Consider the following 22,519-nt stretch of genomic DNA (forward strand, 5'->3'; position numbering starts at 1 on the left):
TAGCAGTTTTCACCTTTAAAACAGGTTGGCTTCTAAAATTGTGACTGTAAGCTAGCATGTAGAACATTCTTCCATGGCCCACCTGTACATGATTACAATGAAGTCATTGCCATATTGGGGCGGCAAAAGGCGTGATGTACTAGTACTGGAGTTCAGCTTTATAGGTGGTTTGTGAGGAGCTAGCTACATTTAGGGATTCAATGTTTGTTAAACTGAATTTAAACATGTAAGTTGTTACTTACACATTTGGTATAAGTCGAAACATGAATTCACAGAAAAGGGCTGGTGGTGACTAAATGGCTTTGTTGTACAGAGCAGTGAGCTCTGGGTTCAGCTGTCCCTTAGCAGGTACCGGGGGAGAGGACTGCTCACCCCCGAGCCTTTCCTGCTACCCTGAGGGGTACAGACATGGGCCACCGTGGGATGGGAAGAGCCCAGCAAGCAGAATGAGTCTGTCTGGGGTTCCACTCTGAGTCTACCTTTGCTAGCTAGCTGTTGCCTGGGTCAGCAGTTTATCTGAGCTTCAGTTTTCTTGTCTGTAAAATCAAGAACTCAGTTGCTGTGAGGATTAAATGAAATAACTCACATAATCTGCCTAAAGCGACACCTGGCACATTATCAGTTCTACGTAAAGGTGAGTTATTGTTGTTCCTAGTTTGATTCAATGGGACATCTCTTAGTTTGGAAACAGAATAAGTGTCTATCTTTTCACATCAGTGTCTGACTTGAACACTAAATATCTTTGGAGCCCGACATGGATTTTTTTTTATTCTCCAAGAAATGACTACCGTAACTCAACACGGTAAGTAACACAGTGTCCTTTATTGACAGCATTCAAACATTGTAACTTGAAGTATTTTTCAGTTCAGTTTGTCGAAATACTTCAGTTTTCCAGCGGGATCTGGGATTATCTATGAAAAGAAAAGAGCGAAGTATTCATTTCAGAAGCCAAAGTACATCATTAGCAGTGTGCTAGTAGTTGCCCATGTTGAGTAAAGAGGAGGACCGTTCTTGTGTACGAAACTCTGTCGTGTGTACGTAGGAAGAACTGGATTTGTCCTACCTCCTAATCTCAGGTATCCCACGAGGAACATAACTTGTTACTGAATTAACATCTGTACTCAGGCACCCCAAATGTACTTACAGCTCTTCTCGTGGCCACCAGGCTTTCATGGCATCTTCAGGTTTGATCTGATTAAACCAAACACATTGAGAGAGCATGGCTACAGATGTTAATGTGTTTCTAAAGTCATCTGCTGATGAAGTGTTGGTGTGCCGCAACCCCCTGGGAAGGGGGCAGTGTGTTCAAATGGAGTTTCTGGAGGTCCGGAAGGCAACCTTTTGATCTCAAACTGCAAAGTTAAAAAAATACTCAAACACAACATGGAGTATTACCTTGCATAAATATTTAGTGAATGAACAAATACTCTGAATGAAAACAAAATGCTCCCTACTAGATCAGAGCCTTAGAAACCTACTTTTTTTGAAATTTTCATATAAATTGACCTCACATTAACTATGTCATTTGATAGTTATAGGTAAAGTACATCTATCCCTACATATACAAAAACCCTCTTGTAATCAGTTTATAATAGTTGTATACATGTTTTCTTCATAATTTTCCTTCAGCATAAAATAATCATCATCTAGTTTTTCAGGCATCGCTTCAGGGAGTATTTTGTCTTTGCCAGTTTACACTTTGTCTGCATGTAAATTCAGTTTTCAGTTACTTACGGAATAACTATGTTGTGTCAATAGTGGGTTAGGTGGGGGGATCTAGGGAACTACCATGGTCCCTACGTTTGAGGCTCATACAAGTATGTGGGAAAGATGTCCGTGGATGTGACTGTTTTGACACAATGCACAATATGATCATGTGTGATACAGGCTATGTGACTCAATGGGGGCTGATACGGCATTAGGGGCAGTCTTAGAGAGGAAGTGGCACTGAAAGAGGAGTAGAATTTAGAGAAGGGCACAGGGATTCCAGGCTCTAGAAAGACCCGTGCAAAGTCACAAAGGTGTGAAAAAGCAGGGCTTGTTTGTGGGAGAGATGAGTTGTGATTTGGTGGGATCACAGTGTTTGTGCATGAACTGTAGGGAAGGTGACTGGGTAGGGGGCAGTGGAAACAATGCAAAGGCTTGAAGGTTGTGCCCTGGGTATCAGGCCTTTGTCCTGTGAGTGCTGGGGAGCCACTAAAGGTTCTGTCTGGAGAATGACATGCATTGGAGTGCAGAAAACCGAGGTCTGGAAGTCAAAGCAGGAGGACTGTGCAATAGACAGGGCGAAGCTGAGGGATATGGAGGTGAAAAGCCCATCTATCTTCGAAGAAACACCACCACCAAACCTTTTTTGATCCTACATGCCCCTCTCCTGCTACTTTCTTCCCTTCTCCCCTTCACAGCTCTATTTCTTGACCTGGTCACCCTTCATCTCCCTTTCTTCACCCTGCTCTCTCAGCACATGTCTTCGACCCACGGCGATGTGCTGCGTCACTCACTGTTGGTTCTGCTAAAGCTCCAGGTGCAGTGTCCCGAGCCTGAAGACCTTACCTAGAAATGCTTTTTAAGGCTTCTCAGGTGACGCCTGCAGCTTCTGATTCCTATCTGTGAGCCTCATGGTCAATAATTGTAAATTAACCTAATGACTAATTTATAATTTAAAGTACTTAGTGCTCTAAGTCCCTTTACTGTTTAACTTCAAATCCATTTGCTATCCATCAGACCTATGTCGAGGTGAATAAGGTTGTATTGTAACATTAACTTTGACCCAGGAGGGCAAAGCCCTTTTGCATATCTATCAAAAACTGGTTTAAAATTAGTGAAATGGCACTTTACGTAATCTGAGTGAGGTTAGAGTGAATTTCTACATTTCATTGTCTATGGCTAATGGTACTGATTTTTTTTCTGGTGGGGGTGGGGGGGGCGGCATTTGCTAAGGAAGGAAGTCTTAGGAGTCTATATTTTCCTTTTATCCTACTATAATGTCATCTGATGCTGTAGCATTTTTCCTAACTATAGTTTGTATAAACCTCTTGATTTTTACAAGATAACATGTTCACTGAAAAGAGTTCAAGCAAGTTTTACAAGTTGTACTTTGGCCAGGGACTACTTCAGGGATTGCCTATAAATTATACAGCCTCCCTATGAAAGAATGTACTTGTTTCCATATTTTTTGACTTCAAGTGATGAAAGAATCATGAAATTCAATGTTGATTAAGCCAGAGTTTCTCAAAAGTTTTTATACAGGCATGTGTGCGCGCATGCACACACACACACACAGGCACACACCTGTATATATAACATACAGGTGTATGATATAGGTAATATATTACACACATGTGAAATATATCACACATGTATATACATGTATAGGTATATATATGTAATATAGAATATACATCTGTATACCTATAGGTTTTGCTTGTGATTATTTTCTTTGCCTTTAATGGTTGGTATATTCTGCTGGATATTTGGCTTTAAAATTCTTAGCATGAAGTCCCATCTTCTGCTTAGTTTCAGCTACGCTCCTTACAGTTCAAAGAATGCCTGTACTCTTCTGATTTTTGCTGAGCAAGGTTTAGTTCATTTACAAAATCAAAGCAGTGCTATTACAGATTATCTTAAGGTTGGCATTTTTGTTTGGCTCCAGACATCCCCTCCCCTTAACAGAAAAATCCATTTGACTTACTGTTTCACTCCCAGGTTTCCATCCAGCAGGGCACACTGAAAGGAATAAAAATTGGCAAAAGACTGTTGAGTTCGGTTCTCTTCAACTCTCGGCTTTTCTTTTTCCGAATGAAATTGAAAGTAGAGCCTGTATTAATGAGATCATTTCTAGGCCACTGAACACATGACTTCTGTTAGTTTGCCTGCTTGCACCAATTTTAGTCATGAATTTTAGTCACGGAGCTTATCAGTAGGTAGCTAGTCTATTTTCATTTTTGCCAATCATGTTTAGTTACATTTATAATTTAAGAAACCAAACTGATTCTTCCTCTAAGAAAGTTGGAAAGTTGGGAAATCTGGTGAACTGAAAGTTCTAGGCATGGTAAAAATTTCTCTGACTTTATATAAACTTACAATAAGCTTATTTGCTATTTCTTGCAGTATTTTGTACTGATGCCATGGTTTGCTGTTTCTCAAAAGAGGCTTTATTTAGGAAGTAGGCTTTTCCTTTTAGAATGAACCTGGACTGAGGCACCAAGTTACACATTTGAAAGGAATATAAAGCATATGTTCTATTTGAGGAAAATCTGACCTTTCCTATGTAGCTATTGTGAAAGCTCAGAGTGAAAAGATGAACTGATACATTACTAGTGTGATACTGGATAACCCTGACGATTACTGAATTACTCTGAGGAAAAAATCTGCATCAAATACTGTAAATGGTGCACATAAAACATAAAACCTATGTTACTATATATTGCCAGTTTGGCACATTTTAAGTTTATAGAAATATCATTTAAAAAATTGTAGCAGCAGAAACTTTTCTCTTTGAGCTTAACCAAAAAGACTGCAAATAATATTTTCGCATTTTTAAATTCAGTAAGTAGTATATATTAGTGATATTTTGTTAAAATGTACTTTAAGTAATTTGATTTACTAAAAGATCAGCTAACAATTTCAAGACAATCAATGAGATGACTTTGGAAACTTCCAAATTATAGGATAAAAAACTAAACTATGCTGCTATCTCTTTTCAAATTAAATAATCAAAAGGCTGCCCTGGCTGGTGTGGCTCAGTGCATTGAGTGCCAGCCTGTGAACCAAAGGATTGCCAGTTTGATTCCCAGTCTAAGGCACAGGCCTGGGTTGTGGGCCAGGTCCCCAGTGGGGGATGCATTGATAGGCAACCACACACTGATATTTCTCTCCCTCTCTTTCTCCTTCCCTTCCCCTCTCTCTAAAAATAAATAAACCTTTTTAAAAAATCAAAAGGCTATGATGTTTAGAAGGAAAGAGTACCTTCTCCATGTTTATCGGTGTACTGGAATGCTTGAACCAAACGCAGTGTCTCATCCACCGATCTACCCACAGGAAGATCATTCAGAGTAATCTGTCTTAGGATCCCTTTGTCATCAATAATGAAGAGACCTCTATAAAACACAAGAGTGGTAGAAGTGAGACCATTCCATATCAGTTAAGACAAGTGTTTGTTAATGTAAATCCCTGTACCAATCACACAAGGTTGTTATACAGAACCAACCACACACTACCTACCTACTTGACTGGCAGAGGCATGCACACGCACCCATATCCATACTTATCTGCTATATAGCTTGAGATTACAATTGTTAAAAGGGTAGCTTTAAAATTAAAAAAAAAATTATTGAACCTATTGGGATGACATTGGTTAATAAAATTACATACAAGTGTACAATTTTATATCATTGTATGTTGTAATATGTGTTCACCACCCCAAGTCAAGTCTCCTTCCATCACCGTTTATCCCCCCTTTATTCCTAACCTCCCCCCATTCCTCAGTAGCTTTAAAATTCTGTTCTTGCCTATGAAATGTCCTATAGTATTTATAGTTGAATCTTCATGTGTACTAGGGTTTGGGATTTTAATGCACTGTGAATGAAATGATGGAACTACATAGCAGAGTCTTCCTTTGAGTGAAGGAATGATCCATCTTTCTCATTACTGGTTATTTAGAATGTCTTTTTATTTCCCTTTTCAATGGCAGAAAAAGAGAAGGTCACCAATATAAGCAAAGTTACCTTTCCCTCTAAATCTCTATATGTGTGATTCACTCTTATGGCCTGGGGAATAATGAAGTACTTTGACCAAAAATATCTGTTACTGCAAAAGGGAGAAAAAATTTGAAAGGACTTTATAGTCAATTTATTTAAGTCAGTATGAATTTCAACCCAATATTCACTTTGGACTAGAACAATATCTCAGGTACTGGGGCTAATTGCTTGTGTGTAAGTATTACAAATAATGAGATTTTTAAAAAAGATTTTATTTATTTTTAGAGAGGGAAGGGAGGGAAAAAGAGAGAAAAACATCAATGTGCGGTTGCTGGGGGTCGTGGCCTGCAACCCAGGCATGTGCCCTGACTGGGAATCGAACCTGTGATGCTTTGGTCCACAGCCCATGCTCAATCCACTGAGCTACGCCACCCAGGGCTTAATAATGAGATTTTTAAAATAGACATATGGAATTACATATCTGTTTCATGAAATCTTGTTTCATAATTACATGAAACATTACTAAAGTATTCCTGTTTATCCTACAATACATTTTTTGAATGAGTGACTCAATGTCTGAAATAACTAGAGCTCACGCTCCTTGGACCAGGTGAACTTCCTTAGTAATTATTCATGTGTGTGTTTTTTCACGTGGCTACTTTAACAGTTGAAAACTGTTGTCAGTGGTGATGAAGTATGTTCTGAAGTGAGGCTGATCTGAAATTTTGAGCTTTCCTCTGTAACATACATCATATAAACACATAGCACACAAAAACAAATATGTCTTTTCTTTGGTAGCAAATTCTAGCTTCTATTTTCTGTTTTAATTTTGTGAATTTTGCTTCTTTGGTAGACTTTGAGACTAAGACATTTGCCATACTTTGTGTGATATACATGTATGTCTCTTCCACAGAGAAGAGACAGGTCATTCTTATAAAAAATTAGAAATTAAATGGCAACAGACATCTCAGTAACCACCCCAGAAGCTAAAGGTAGCGGGGTTATTTCAATGCTTTGAAATGTTTTCAGGAAAATGCCTTTCAATCTACAATGCTATATACTCAGCCCAATTATTTACTGATTAATATGAAGAGTAGAATAAAAACAGTTTTTGACATGTAAGCTCTCAAACCATTTTATCTTCCATGACCTTTTCCTAGGAAGCTATGAAGATGTGCCTTACTAAACAAAAGGGATTCAATGAAGAAGGCAAGCAGGCAGCCATGGGAGCCAGAAAATTGGGGGAAAGGGGGAGTAACTGCTAATGGGTATGAGGTTTGTTTTTGGAGCAATGAAAATGATCTAAAATGGATTGTGGTGGCGGTTGCAAAACTCTCTGAATATCCTAAAAACTGCTGAATTGTATGCTTTACATTGGGTAAGTCATGTATCTTAAGAAAGCTGTTATCAGCCCTGGCTGGTGTAGCTCAGTGGATTGAGCATGGGCTTGTGAACCAAAGTGTCAGTGGTTCGATTCCTAGTCATGGCATATGCCTGGGTTGCGGGCCAGGTCCCCAGTACTGGGGCGTGAGAGGCAAACACCCATTGATGTTTCATTCCCTCTTTCTCCCTCCCTTCCCCTCTCTCTAAAAATAAATAAAACCTAAAAAAAAGCTGTTATTAAAAACAGGATTATAAAATACTGACACTTTATTAGTACTGAAAAGCAAATAAACAACATAACTACAACAAAAACGGCAGTTGCTTTAAGATGAAATCACCTTATTTTCAAAGAATTCTATTAGCATTTATTAGCTCAAGTAACCAAGTGAGAGCTGTCAGATAAAATATTTCCTTAATTTTTCCTACTTCAAAGACACAGGTTTGCTAAATACTATGATACCTGTATTTAGTAAAACCATTACTGGAGTCAGCTTGGGAAGAAAAGAAATGGATAAGAAGTTTGGGAACCAGGGTTCAAGTCTGTACTCTGCCATTAAGTAATTCTATATCCTCAGCAAAGGTCCTGGAACTCTATTAATCTGTTTATCTGTAAAGTGGCAGGGCTGGTCAAGCACTTCTATGTACTCTCCCAGCTCTAACAGCCTGTGACACATCATAGTTTAAATAGGGCACTCACGAATTATTTTAAAGAGTATCTACAACATGTTTGCAAATAGAGCAAACATGATTTCTTGATCAAACCTTGTTATCTTCTAACTCCATTTCAAGGAGGGTTTCAAGTATATCTGGATTGGCCATAATTACCTAAGAGTGTGGCCTGAGTCTTCCAGATATACGCCATAGTCTTTTGAGATCTGATGGGTCAAATCTGAAAGCAGTGGAATCTTGATGGGCCCAAGTCCTCCTTGTCTTCGAGGGGTGTTAATCCTGTAATGGAACATACACCTCTCAGAGTTAAGTACATGACATATATCAAAACAGCACTCTCTCTGCATATGCACACACATGAACACACACAACAAACCCATGCTATTCCTAAAAAAAAAAAAAAGGGTAATATACATTCTATTTTCTTGCCTTTCCCCCTACTTAATAACATATTCATATCTTTTAAACACTAAATATGGAGATACACATCACATTTTTAGTGTTCAGGTATACTATATTTTACTAATCTCTACTGAGACATTTAAACTATTTCAATTTTTTTGCTTTTATAAAATACTGCTGGAAATATCCTTGTATTCTTAGTGTTGTACACTTGTCTGATTATGCACTGTCATAAGAATAACCTTAGAACTGTGATCACAAAACAATTCCATAAGAGAGGCAGAATACAACTGGATATTTGAATATCCTGAGACAAAGAAATGCAAAGTCCATATGTAGCAGTGAAGGAAGTTAGCTATAACCACCGATGTTATCAGTCTTCAGATTGAAATATTCTCTACGATGAAACCAGGGGATGTGGGCTGGTGCCCCAATGGGAGGACACTGACACAGCAGAGCAAAAACAAGGAAATGCTGCTCCAGATGCCCGCAACCAAGTCCTGACACCCATGGGGAAATCTGGGGTTGATATGAAACCCATACAGCTGAGAATGTACCCCAAAAAGTTCCTTGGGGAAGTAACCCCAAATTTTTTGTGATGACATAAACTTTTTCCCTTAGGGGATTTGTGTTTTAATCCCACGGTGATTCAGAACTACAATAGAAGTTATAGATTAAACCCATGGTTTTAACATTTTTATATTGAGAAATAATCAGTACATATTTATATATTTAATTATAATGTTTACGTGAATCTGGCATATTAGAATACAATTTACTTTGTGATTCCAATTTAAAATGTGTAAATTGAAATTTTATTCAGTTTATAAATAATAAAGAAAGACTTTAAAAGGACTTAAGACATACTATATTTATTAGATTTGCAGGAATTAAGTTCTTAGGGAGAGTGTCTGAAAATTGAGGTACTTAAAGGAAATCAAATAAAATATATGAGAGCATTTTAAAACACTTAAGAGATTAATTACTTAAGGGAATGTAAATTAAAATTGTAGCTCCTGAACTAATTAAAAGTTTAGTTTCATATGCATGCACATATATTTATGTATATACATATAATTGTAAATGGAGAAAAACTTATTTTGAATTTGTTACTTTAATGAAGTGAATATTGTTTTAAAACCAATATAATTTTGAATAGTCTTCATCATGCATAAAATTTTACACACAAAATTGTGGATGCAAGTAAAAACCTCACACCAACACGCACATTTAAAATTCTAAAATATGTTGCCTAATTACTCTCCAGAAATGCTGAATTTGTGTATGTGAGTGCCATTTCTTCCCACCTATGTCATCACTGCATTAAAGTTTTCAATGTTTGAAATTTTGGCCAATCAGATAGGGGAAAATAGCACCTCTTGTCATTTTAACTTGCAATTCTTTGCATTTGATTAGGTGAAAAATTAAAAATTATTTCTAAAATTAATTTAAAAATCACTGGTTCTTTTAAAGTGATTATAAAAGCTATTTTGAGTTTGGCTTAATACCAGTCAACTGCATAACAGAGAAATGGTATTTTAAAGATTTTTCTCTCCAGATTAAGGTTACCCAAAATTTGTCACAATGAAGCAATCATACAAATTTGATAGTTTTGGCTATGGATATTACATCTTTTGCATTGAACTTTCCTCCCAATTTTGAAATATCCTATAAAATCCTTAAGCATTTTTATGTGACTTCGTTGAACCAGCAGTTCTCAGACAAATCTACTCCTGAGTTGTCTGATAAATAACTATATTGCTATCTTGTTAAGAGTTGTCTGCCCATAATTTAAAAGTATATCCATTTTCCCCATACAAATGAGAGAAATACTGACCAGGCCAAATGGGTAAACTGTGAATCAACAGAGCATGCCACCACTTCGGTGTTGATAGATCTGAATTCTTCAATTCTATCACCAAAGGCGATGATTTCAGTTGGACACACAAAAGTGCTGAAAGTAAAAAAAGTACACTCAGTATTCTCCAAGTACGCATATACATTGTAAATGACCTAGTCATTACAAATACATTTAGTATATAAAACGTACATTAAGAACAATTTTATATATGAACCTTCTCATGACTGAGTAGTCTAATATGCTTTATAGCGTTCCAAGGACCTGTACAAATCTTTTATCATTTCATTGTTACCAGCCTTATGAGCTAGATGCATCCATCTCTGTTTTGGAGATCAGGAAATTCTCTCCTCTCCCCTCTATTTCTTGATAAGGTCCTGCTGTCAGAAGGGCATGTTCAGAGAATATTACCTTAGGGTAGTACTTTTCAAACTGTGGTAGGAATTACTTAGGCCAATTTACTGAGTTCCAGTCCGCATTTTAGAACAGTGAAATAGAAAATATGAGAATACATCATTCATAGTACAGGTAAGTTATAAAACAAGCATATACAAGTTGCATACATGGTCTGGCACACACAACACCATTTTTATTACAAAATTATAAGCATGTAATTCTGTAACATAACAATACCACACCCAAGCACACCATATGACATTTTAGGTGAAATGTTCAAATTGCTGTCCATCTCATGTGAGACATTCACATACCCTACCAACCACAATCAAGCAGGCATTACTTCTGCTGGGCCCTATATATGTGTTCAGGAGTCATACTAAAAATATTTAGCAACCTTAACTCAAAGTCGCCTTCAGTGCTGGAGGTTTTGGAAAAGGACCAGGGGGAGGAGTAATGTGGGGAGGGGATTGAGAAAGTGGCTACTTTATGTGCTGGTATGGACGTTTTTCAGGATTTCAGTATAGCATGGCTGTATTGGTGCACACAGACTGATTGTTACCCTGTGTGTATGTGTAAGTGTATTGGGCAGCAATGAAAAGTTTATTTCCTATTGTGTGTCATGGTCAAGAAAGTTTGAAAAATGTAGATTTAGGGGACAAGTTCCTACCATCGCCCTAGGCTTTTCAAATATTTCATTTGTTCAAGTGAAGGCTGTCATATGCAAGCAGAAAGTTCTAATCTACATTATGTCCCTGGAACCTGGGCTATAATATGTATTTTTAATATTTTCCAAAAAGTGAGAATGGTCTGACCCTGCCTTCCTTCCTATTATCCCAGGAAATGCTATCTAGACTTAGTGAAGAGAGAGAAAAAAGTCTGGCAGAAAATGGAAGGGTTTTGTTTGTGATTTTCATCCTTGTAGACTGTGTGTGGCAAATGCCTGAGAATTCCTCCCCCTCTAACCAGTCTGCATTACACAGAACAACAGAAAGACGCTATCTTAGCCCCTTACCCCAGAAGATCATTGCTAACATCATGCATAATTACATGTCTTATTCATTAAGGAGTTTTAAACAACACTGGAGAAACAGAGCATATTTGTCAGCTATGTTAGACTAATTCCAAAATTCAGGTTTAGTGTCACATATATTTTACATATGTTTTAACTTTTTGGTTTTTTAACAACATGAACTTAGAAGGCCTATAATTTTTGTGTGTTAAAATCTGAACTTCTGGTTTCTATTGGAAATTAAAGTATATTATACATTTTAGCTAGTCAAGCTGCTTTAAAAATTATTAGGTAGATTCAAGACTTGTTTTAGTCTCAATGAACTAATTTTTATCAGAGTTTTTCCTGTTTGGACAGACTAAGGGTCAGCAAACTACAAGCCACAGGCCAAATCTAGTCTATCTGACTTTTTGTAAATGAACTTGCAACGGACCACAACACTCATTCGTTTGTGCACTGTGTAAGCCAGTTTTTGTGCTATGACGGTCGAGTTAAGTACTTGGAAAAAAGATCGCCACAACGCTGAGACTAAAATATTTACTATCTAGCCCTGCACAGAAAAAGTCTGACGACCACTGGCCTACAACCTATAGAGATGAGTTGAAGTATATCCTCCCCGTAAGTTTAACATTTATTTACATAGTTCAACATGAGTCCTAACAGAAAAAAGACTTTAATATACAGTGACAAAGATAGAAGAAACTTCTACTTACTTTTGTAACCAAAAAATATATTCAAATAGAAAAAAGATAAAAGTTGGCTCTTTTTAGTACCACTTTGCTTTCATAGAATTTGAAAAATGCCTGAAATAAAATTAAAGTCTCGATGTGACTAATGCTACAAGAGTCTTTACTTTGAGTCAACTTTCTGACTATCTACAGAAGTTGCTCATGGTCACAGAGTTAAAAAGAAAACACTCCCACAATAACCATAATTTATATCAGTAGGCATCATTCATTAACTACATGCAGTCTTTTCAGGCAAATGTTCAAATCACAGAAGAGCAACGGGTGCAGCAAAGAATAAAAACAGTAAAACCATAGTTAAATGGCACCACCAGAGAAAAGGGCAATTGATTTTCTATTTAACAAGGATACATTAAATAGCTTTGTGGCGTAAGTATTGCTATTAAATGCTTTCTAATATACTGTCAGTCCATTTTCTTGACTTAGTGGGTGTACCTTAATGAATATAATTGTATTTTTTCTCTACTGATTATGTGATAACACAATATGAGTGTAAAGAACTGGGGTCAATGGGTTATGATTCTGAAATACACGGTAGATGTTACTTGGAAAAATTTCTCATCAGATGTTTGCCTTTTGGAACCAAGAGCTAAATAAAATATTCCTATGTGATGTTCTTTTTATTATTGTTATTCTATTACAGTTGTCTCAATTTTTCCCCCTTTGCCCTTCTTGGCCCATCCCACCCCCCACGGTGAATCTCTACACTGTTGTCCATGTCCATGAGTCATTCATTCATACTAGTCTCTTCCCCTCTTTCCACCATTATCCCCCTCCCAACCCCCCTCTAGCCGCTGATGTTCCTGATTAATGATCAATAATAACTGAGGTTTTTACAAGCTGCTATGTACATTATTACTTACAAATCAAGTGGGTAGAAGAAAAAAACCAGGTATTTTCCACGGTAATCAGTTAACTTGAGCTCCTTAAACTCTCCATTTATCACAGCTGTTCCTTCCCAATAAGGTGCTGGCTTGGAAACTAAGGAAGAAAAATAGAGGGTGTTTTGTTAACACTGCCAAAGCTGGTGGGAGCACAGAAGGAAGGGCAGCTTTAGGAAATCACTAAAAATCATACTTCTCAACCTTTGGATCTCTTTAGCAGTCCATTGAAGCTTACAGAATTCCTAGAATAGTGCAATTGAATGTATAAAATAGAATATATAAAATTACAAAGGAAAGTGATTATATTGAAATGCAATGATCAAATATAAAAATACCATACTGGTGATGTAGTAATACATGTACCCTTTTATTAGCACTTTTAAAATGCAGGGTCTAGCAATGATCTAATAACTACCCAAATAGTGAAGAGTGTAAATGATGTTTCAGGATACCCACAACAACCAACAGCTACAAGGCAGTATGAAAATATCTGTGGGTCTCCTGGCAAAAGGTACGTGCAAGTACTACTGAAGTTAGTGTGCTTTGCTGCTGACATTATAACGGAAAGAAATGCTCAATTTCAGTTGGAGGTTAGTGACTACTTTCTATTCATGCTCACAGCTCTGCCCCCGCATTCTAACCCCGCACTAAACCCTACTGGATACTTCACTATAGCCCCTCCAAGTTGAACAACTTCCTACATTTCAAATAAGCAGATGTTCCTTTCCCTAATGGCAGTGTTTCAGATGTACTAATTTAAACATCTGTCCAGTTTCTTAATACTCATGGAGGACCTGCTGCCACACTCTAGGAGTAGGAAATCTGCAAACACATCAGGCCAGAAGTGTAAAATCCCACACTATTGGACTGTTTTCCTAGAGGGCTTTGAAAGAAGAGACCCCCTTGAACAGGTTTCAAGTGACCTGATGGAAATTGAATAGTTGGTGCTGCTCTCTTGTAAGGCATGTGGTAATTCTATCCAACATGCTTTGATAATAATACACCTTGATCTTCTGTTACACTCAGATAGCACTTAAACTTCCAGAACCATTACATATATTGAAGTCAATATGTGCTTCCAAGTTTGACTATGGTTTCTAGAAAGGTTTCTAACAGCCAGCATTTTTATAGTCACTCCGAAAAGAGACACAAACTTAAGATAAATTTCTCTGTAAAGTTAATATATAACATTTGATTATTCATCTTGAGTCAGCAGCCTACCTCATATAAATATCCTTATCTGATTAGGTAAAGGCCAGGAGGGAGAACTAGATAGTAGAAGGGTACTGAACTATATATGTTTTATGTATACATTACTGAAAATACTACTCAAGAGTATAGAGTAACAGGATACATTACAAAGATGTGTGGTTAGACTTATAATGATGTATTACAATGACACTCTTTAATGATCTTAGCATATTGGGAAAACCATCTGAGAAATTTTATCAAAATTATCAGTTAAAAAATTTTGGGTTCTCGATTTAAGAATTGCAGTGTTAGTTCAAAGAAAAAAAAACTGTCATCTATTTATCGAGCAAAAAAAATCCAGCTACTTTGCTAAGATCTATAAATGGAATTCCCCAAGCAACCCCATGTGTCTATTAAAATCTTGAATATAAATCATACAACAAAGATTCTGGCAAATGCAAAGCAGTATAAAGAAGAATACTTAAACCTCCTCTTCTCATAACTCCATTAACTACTGTTCACATTTTGGTCTTTCCTTCCAGTCTTTTTTTAAAGACAAATTTGATCATGTTGTACCCCTTAAAAAAAAGAAGCAACAGTAAATCATGAACACTTTTTATGTTACCAAAAATTATTTGAAAGTATGACCTTAACAGCTCTATAGTATTCCACTTTATGAATAGAAGTCCTGGTATCTTTAATTCTATATAAGCCTACATGTGACAGAGATGTAGCAAATACCTAAAATTTGAAAAAGTTTTCTGGCAAAGAGAAATTACTATTTTTCTTTTTTGCTTTTATGAGCAGAGTTGGATGGGATTTGTTCCTTATAGGAAATATATGTAATGCCAATAAACACTTAACTGGCTGACATATTTCAAAATATCTTCTGAGGCAAGTAAAACTAATGGCACTTTGAAATACTGTGATTTTCAAAGTGCAAGACTGGCTTTTGAAAAACCAAAGTCCAAAATTAGTTAATTTTCGGCAGGAAAAGAACTGCAAATGTTTAAGGCAAAACAGTTTTCCTCATTTATTACTCCCACTCCATCCTAAGTCATAACAACATCCTATTTAACACTAAGGATTCATAATTGTGAAGCTTTTTTCACTGCATATGGGCATAGAACATACTGTAACAACCACAAAAGCCAAATACACATCTTCTGAATGCCAACTGATCTATAGGGAAAGCAGGGTACTTAAAAGCAAGCAAGGGGCCGTCTTTATCCTTTAATCCCGGTCACTTCTTTTTGGGTAATCTTAACATCTAAATGCAGCAGGCCACAACTTTCTCAGTATCTCAGTCTGACGTGTCCTTCCTGAACCTGGCCATTTGCTGTGTACACTGGACAGAAATGCAAGTAATCAAGCCAAACTGGCAGGACACAAATTTGCCATGAGGTTTATCATCAACCAAAATACATTACTTCCAACCTCCTTTTGCCTCCTCTCCCTACAAAGAACACCATGTAATAAGTTCTTCATTTCTAAGAGACACACACAAAAATACCTGGTAATTATATAAATTTGGGGGAAGGGCTTAATAGTCATCTTTATAAGATGAAAAAAAGAAACGTGAAATGTTTGCTTTCCTTAACATTTGTTTAGTCACTTTTCTGTTTAATCAAACTTCCTACGAATCATTATTCGACTTAAGGTATTCTTCCCTCAAATAGTACTTGGAAACAGACGCGGTGTGCAGCAACCACTTTGTGATGTTTGAGGAAGCCTTTCAGTTTGCACAACATCCTTCGATGCATGCAAGTCCCAGACCAGGGCCACCCTCTTTCCCTTTTCTGCGGCTTTTGGGGTAACCACTATTTCCAAAATCTGATTAGCGGAAACCATCCCTTTCTCACAGCTGGACCCTTCCCCGCCCCCCCAAAAAACCGGGTCCGCCCAGGGACGGAGGCAGCGCAGGGGAGCCGCCCAAGTCAGACTCCCGGGTGGACCTTTGGCAAGGCCCACGTGTCTCCCGGCCCTCCCCATTTCCCGCCTCATTCTGCCACAGGTCAAACCCCCTTGACAGGGAACCACCTACTCTTGGCTTTGCTGAGATGCAGGGAGTGGTCGGCGACTGAAACTCGGGACGCCTCCCCCGGGTACACTTGTCCCCCCGCATAGAAGTGGCACTCCTCTTCACGGGTTCGGGGCCTCTCCTCTGCCTCCAAGGCCCGCAGAGCCCGGACTGGCAGCAGGAACAGCAGTAGTGGCAGCAGCAGCAGCCTTCGGCTCCGGTTGGGGGCTGCAGTCGTCGCGGCTGGCAGCGGCTGCGGAGCCTCCATGGCCATGCGAGTGCAGACTAACGTCCCTCAGCGCGAGCGCTACTTCTCCCGCCGTCAGGCAGCTACAATCGCGCGCCGGACAACCCGCGAGTTCGGGCGCGGCCTCGCGAGACCTGCTCCGCCCTCTCACTCCCCGCCCCCCTGCTCTCCGGGTTCCCTCGACCACCCCCACCCCTGGCCCCGCCACGTGGCCTGCTCGCCCCAGGCCGGCATTTGCGCCTGCGCCTTGGGGCGGGCCAAGGCTGGCGCTCCGCCCAACTCTGAGAAAGATGGCTTGGCGAGTGACTGGCCTCCGAAGCTCCCGTCCTCTGTACTACTTCCACGCCCGCATCTTCAACAAACCCACGACACCGTACACCAGCCCCTTAACAAAGTCAAACTAACCTATCTGCCTTTGACCTGCTTGCATCTATACTTCTAGCAGTTTTTTCCTTTAAGTGATCTGTGTGAACAGTGCCATTACTACCCCTTCTATTTGCAGACCTTTAAGCCCTGCAAAACTTGAAGAAAGTCTAACCATTTATTCTCCAGCAGGCAAGGACAAACAGGCATTTAGGTAACTTAAGCCTGTCCCAAGGTGTCTTTTAAAAGAAGCTAGATTTGAAAATCTCCCAGACCAGACTTTGTCCCAGCACACTGTTGTTCCATTTTCTGACAACTATCCCATCACAAGAGGATCCAGGATCCCTTCTATCTTTGTCATCTTTCTGAAACCCACAGAAATCTATCACTCGGTCAGCTCCCTGGGATCGAAATTGAAGTCGAATTTATCTTTGTTTCCCGAGGCATGTAGCATGTGGCATTTGCTATTTTCAGCATTTGGTTTTGTAAGTAACACCAATATTCCCGACAGGCTGTCTCAGTTTCAGGTTATTTTCAAATTGTTTTCCTTACTCCTGCAACAACCCTTTCAGGCCGATAGGAAACCTGTCCTTTCCAAACTTATTCCTCATCTTAGTCCTCCCCATTATAGGCCCTGCCCCTCCCCCCACCCCCGCTAGTGTTTGCGCATGCGCCCTGGCGAAGCCCAACTTGCGGAAAACCGGCGTCGAGTGTGACTGTTTTCCCGCCCTCTTGTCCTCCTGCCCATCTGTTCTCAGCATTGTTTTTAGGCCCTGCTCATCCTTCTAGTCCCATGTCTTCCAGAAAGCTTCACTGGAGACTGGCCTCTCGCCTTTACCTTGGCAGGCTTGCTGCCGTTATAGTAGACGGGCCTGCCGCCATTACAGGTGACGGGCCTGCCGCCATTATAGTAAACGGTCCTGCCGCCATTACAGGTGAGCGGTCCTGCCGCCATTACAGGTGACGGGCCTGCCGCCATTATAGTAAACGGTCCTGCCGCCATTACAGGTGACGGGCCTGCCGCCATTATAGTAAACGGTCCTGCCGCCATTGTAGTAAACGGTCCTGCCGCCATTACAGGTGCGGGGCCTGCCGCCATTATAGTAAACGGTCCTGCCGCCATTACAGGTGAGCGGTCCTGCCGCCATTACAGGTGAGCGGTCCTGCCGCCATTGTAGTAAACGGTCCTGCCGCCATTACAGGTGAGCGGTCCTGTGCGCTCAACCCTGTTTTACACTCTTCTCATCTTTCCATTCCACCGCTCCCCAAAAGTCTCACAGCAGCACACCATCCTGCCTCCTCTCAAAGCTGAAATTAACCCTTCTGCCTCTGAATGGTTTATGTTTTATATGTATTCTGCTTTTCCTAGCAGTGACTTGGGTGAGCCATGCCCTGACTTGCCTCTCCAGCCGTTGCCTTTTTAAGTTCTGGGCAAACTTGGAGAAGAAAGGTCTAACCTGAAAAGCAGTATTTCAAGACTATTTATTGTTTTCCAGTGGGAAAGTCACAGCTTGGTGACATAAGACTGTCTGCCTCAATGTATGTCTTATTTTTTTTTTAAATCAAGACTTGAAACCCTTTTTCTCCATCACAGTGTTCTACCTTCTGACAATTACCCCATCAGGCACCCATTTGCTATGATGGCAGGTGAGGACTGGGGTGAGAGAGACACAGCACACACCAGAAACAGAGGAACCTGTTGGCATCCTTTATGTCCCCAGGAACCCTTTTTCTTGTGAGCTCTCGTCATCTTTCTGAATCCCACAGAAGCTATCCTACCAGTTTGACTTTTCTTTATTAGTTTCTCAACTCTCTAGGGACGAAATCATTGTCAAATTCATCTCTGTTTCCCAAGGCTCCTGGCACATGGCACTTGCTATTGGAAGTACTCGATTTTGTTAATAACACCTAATATTCCCAACAGCCTGTCTCAGTTTCAACTTGCTTTCACATATTATATCCTTGCTGCTGTAACAACCCTTCGAGGCAGATAGGAAACCTGTCCTCTCCTAACCCTTCCCTTACCCCAGTCCTGCCCATTATAAGTTTTGCTTTCTGTTTCCTGACCCCTGTTTCCTGTGGGCATAGGAAGAAAAATATGAAGCCACCTCCCTTTTGCTGAGAAGGGGAGAGGTTGTCCTTACCCATAACATTGTCTGCCAATTCTTCACTTTCCAGGGGCGCGTAGGTAGCAGTCCTCTGACGAGGGATCTCTCGCTGCTCCGAATCTTGTCCTCTGGCCTCCTGTTCCACATGCAAGGCAAGTGGAGCACTGGTGGTGCGGGACTGAGTCCCAGGGATTCGGCTCAGGCCTATGCTACGTTGTCGGTTTCGGTGATCCATGTTGATTGATTGACTGTCCTGCAGACAGCCACCAAGCCTCAGTGAATTCTAGGCCCTGTGCTGGGCCTCTAAGTTTGGGAACTGGGAGAGGAAGCTTTGGGAGAGCGATATTTCCTAACCTCTGCTAGGCTGAGCTGATGTGCCCCAGTTGGCAGCAGGGGTTACCCACCAAGTGGGCCCCAGTGAACCTCCTGCCCACTGGAGAGTGACCAGATAGGCCAGCTCCCAGGCGCCAACTGTGTGCCCCTCAGTTCCACTAGAACCCTTTGCCAGCTGACATTCTAAGTGGGAGGTTGCTCGGAATCCTGCTATCCAATGATATTTCCTTTAGGCAGGCATTGTGTTGTCATGCAGTCATAAGGAAGCTTGGGCAGGGACCCTGCCCCTAAGGCACTCACCATCCAGCTGAAGTCAGCTGTCCATATTAAAAACATAAAACCATCAGGCACAGAGGGGTGGTTCTATGTATAGAATGCACCTGAGAATCAATGGGGGACCCTAAAAACTCAAGTGCGTGGACCAAGGCCCACAAAGGACCTAAGAGGTCCCTTTGTGGGGGGGGGGGTCCCAAGTGTCTGTTGTTGCACAAATGATGTGTCTGGTGAAAAACCACCACTGGTGGAGGTTAAGAGCACAGGTTGTAGAGCCAGCTGTTTCCAGGTTCCAGTCTGAGTTCTGTCACTTCTTGTCCTTGGGACATTGGGAAGGGTATTTAACCTCTGAGCCTGATGAAACTCAGGCTCAGAGGTTATCTGAGGGGAAATCTGTAGATGGGGGACATTAATACCCTCCCCATGTTGTGAAACTGAAATGATAAGAGTTTCATTATAGAAGGGTAATCCTAACTTGGAATGTGGGCCAGGCTTTGTGACTTACTTCTAATGCATGTGACAGGAGGAATGCTTTGTGACTTCTGAGGCCAAATCATAAAAAGGATCGTTTCTGCTGTCTGGCACATAGATTACTCATTCTGGGGAAAGACTTGTCCAAACATCTTTGAGATAAAACTCACAAAATGTACAATTTATCCTTTCAAAATGTAGAATTCAGTGGTTGTTAGTATAGTCACATTGTTCTGCTTTGTGCTTACCACTATTTAATTCCAGAATTTTCCCATCACCTCCAAAAAAGAAACCTCATGCTTGTTAGCAGTTAATTCCTCCCTCTCCCCTAGCCCCTGGAAAAAACTAATCTGCTTTTGTCTCTATAGATTTGCCTATTATGGACATTTCCTATAAATAGAATCATACAATATGTGCCTATTGTGTCTGGCTTCTTTCACTTAACTATAATGTTTTCAAGTTTCATTCATGTTGTAGCATGTACTAGTATTTCATTTCTTTTTATTGTGGTAAAATATACATACCATAATACTTAATATTATAACCATTTTTATTTTTAAAATATATTTTATTGATTATGCTATTACAGTTATCCCATTACCCCCCTTCATTCCCCTCCACCCTGCACACCCTATAACCATTTTTAAAATGATTTTATTTATTTATTTTGAGAGAGAGGGGAAGGGAAGGAGAAAAGAGATGGAGAGAAACATTAATATGTGGTTACCTCTTGCACACCCCCTACTGGGGACCTGGCCCGCAACCCAGGCAGGTGCCCTGACTAGGAATCAAACCAGCGACCCTTTGCTTCACAGTGTGATGCTCAATCCACTGAGCCACACCAGCCAGGGCATATTATAGCCATTTTTTAAGTGTATAGTTAAGTGTCATTAAGTACATTCACATTATTGTACACTTATTACCATCATCTTTCCCCAGAATTTTTCATCTTCCCAAACTGAAACTATACCCACTAAACAATAATTTCCCATTCTCCCCTCCCTCTAGCCCCTGGAAACCACCATTGTACTTTTTGTCTCTGAATTTAACTACTGTAGGTACCTTATATAAGTAGAATCATACAATATTTGTCCTTTTGTGTCTGGCTTCTTTCACTTAAGCTTAATAGTTTTAAGGTTCATCCACATTGTAACATGTATTGGTACTCCATTTTTATGGCTTAATAATATTCCATTGAAAGGATATACCAATTTCTGTTTACTCATTTATAATTTGATGGATATTCAGGTTGTTTATACTTTTAGACTTATGATTAATGATGCTATGAACAATCATGTACAAGTTTTTATGTGAACATACATTTTTTAGTTCCCTTGGGTATGTATCTAAGATTGAAATTTCTAGGCTTTATGGTAACTCTTTAACTTTTTGAGGACCTGCCAAAGTGTTATCCACATGAGCTGTACCATTTTAGTTACACCAATAATGTATGAGAGGTCAAATTTCTCTATATCCTCTTCAGATCTTGTTATTATCCATTGTTTGGGGGATATAGTCATCCTTGTGGGTGTGAGGTGGTATCTCATTGTGGTTTTGATTGGCATGTACCAAATGACTAATATTGAGCATTTTTTCATATACTTATTGGCCACTCGTATATATTTTTAAATGTATTCATTTAATTTTATTACTAATTATTCATCTTATTAATACTTGAATGAAGAATAGGAAAATTCTCAAATATACTAATTTTAAATACTACACATCATCTTTGAAAATGAGATTGTGGACTTCCAGTCAAGATGGTGGTGTAGGCAGACATGGCTTGCCTCTTTGCACAACCACATCAAAATTACAACTAAAATATAGAACAACCAGCACTCACAACCATCAGAAATCAAGTTGAATGGAAGTCTCACCACTATGGAATTAAAGAAACCACATCCATCCAGACTGGTGGGAGGGGTACAGACACAGAATGGGCTGGTCCCTCACCCACGTATAATGGATAAAAATTTGTGAGGGATATCTCATAAGTGCGGAGTCCCAGCCCCACAACAGTCTTCCCAGCCTAGAGTTCCAGTGCCAGGAAGATAAGTCCCCACAACTTTTGGCTGCAAAAACCAACGGAGATTGAGTCAGTGAGGAAAATACTGGAGCCTCAAGCAGTTCCTCTTAAAGAACTCACGCATGGACTCACCTACTCAGATTCACTCCCTCCGAGCTACAGCACCAGGGAGCCGCTTAAAAGGCATCAGTGGTATACAGGGAAAAACTGAAGTGCCTGACATCAAGGCCAGTGGAGGCCATGAGGCCTTTTCTGAATGCTCATCCCACGGAGCTGGGAAGCTAGTGCCATATCTGAAACTCCATTAACCTGGCTAACATTGTTAGACCTGCCTTGGAAGTCCCCAGAGACTCTACCCCACCCAACTTATGGGCCCACCCAAGCAGCTTTTCCATATGAATGGTTGGCCTTGCTTTATGGTACACAACTTCCTAA

General features: G+C 39.9%; 1 protein-coding gene across 4 annotated transcripts; it reads right to left on the reverse strand.

The window, feature by feature from the left end:
* Positions 1–802: 802 nt before the first annotated feature.
* PRDX4 (peroxiredoxin 4) lies at positions 803–16,668 on the reverse strand. Of its 4 annotated transcripts, none has more exons than XR_006787681.1 (8): positions 16,285–16,668; positions 13,029–13,146; positions 9,991–10,107; positions 7,908–8,030; positions 4,969–5,099; positions 3,692–3,817; positions 1,145–1,191; positions 803–911 (listed from the first exon to the last, which is right to left on the reverse strand). XR_006787681.1 is itself a non-coding variant. In XM_045856002.1 (8 exons), the coding sequence occupies exons 1-8, from the start codon at positions 16,532–16,534 to the stop codon at positions 908–910; spliced, it is 825 nt and encodes a 274-aa protein (XP_045711958.1). In that variant the 5' UTR covers positions 16,535–16,668; the 3' UTR covers positions 803–907. The 4 variants fall into 4 exon arrangements, 3 of the variants coding, with proteins under 3 accessions (XP_045711958.1, XP_045711956.1, XP_045711957.1); XM_045856002.1 differs by having other exon boundaries at positions 3,692–3,726; XM_045856000.1 differs by lacking the exon at positions 1,145–1,191.
* Positions 16,669–22,519: the final 5,851 nt, after the last annotated feature.

This window comes from Phyllostomus hastatus, unplaced genomic scaffold (assembly GCF_019186645.2).
Source record: "Phyllostomus hastatus isolate PE091 unplaced genomic scaffold, TTU_PhHast_1.1 phas_scaffold_12, whole genome shotgun sequence".
Taxonomy (NCBI): Eukaryota; Metazoa; Chordata; class Mammalia; order Chiroptera; family Phyllostomidae; genus Phyllostomus; species Phyllostomus hastatus.

Excerpts from the sequence above, each read along its gene's own strand:
- PRDX4 (XM_045856000.1), bottom strand. The coding sequence starts at position 16,534 with ATGGCCATGGAGGCTCCGCAGCCGCTGCCAGCCGCGACGACTGCAGCC. Across the intron at positions 10,108-13,028 it reads TTCTTCTACCCACTTGATTT|CACTTTTGTGTGTCCAACTG; the intron begins GTAAGTAATAAT and ends TTTTACTTTCAG. Across the intron at positions 3,818-4,968 it reads CACCGATAAACATGGAGAAG|GCTCTACTTTCAATTTCATT; the intron begins GTACTCTTTCCT and ends TCATTAATACAG.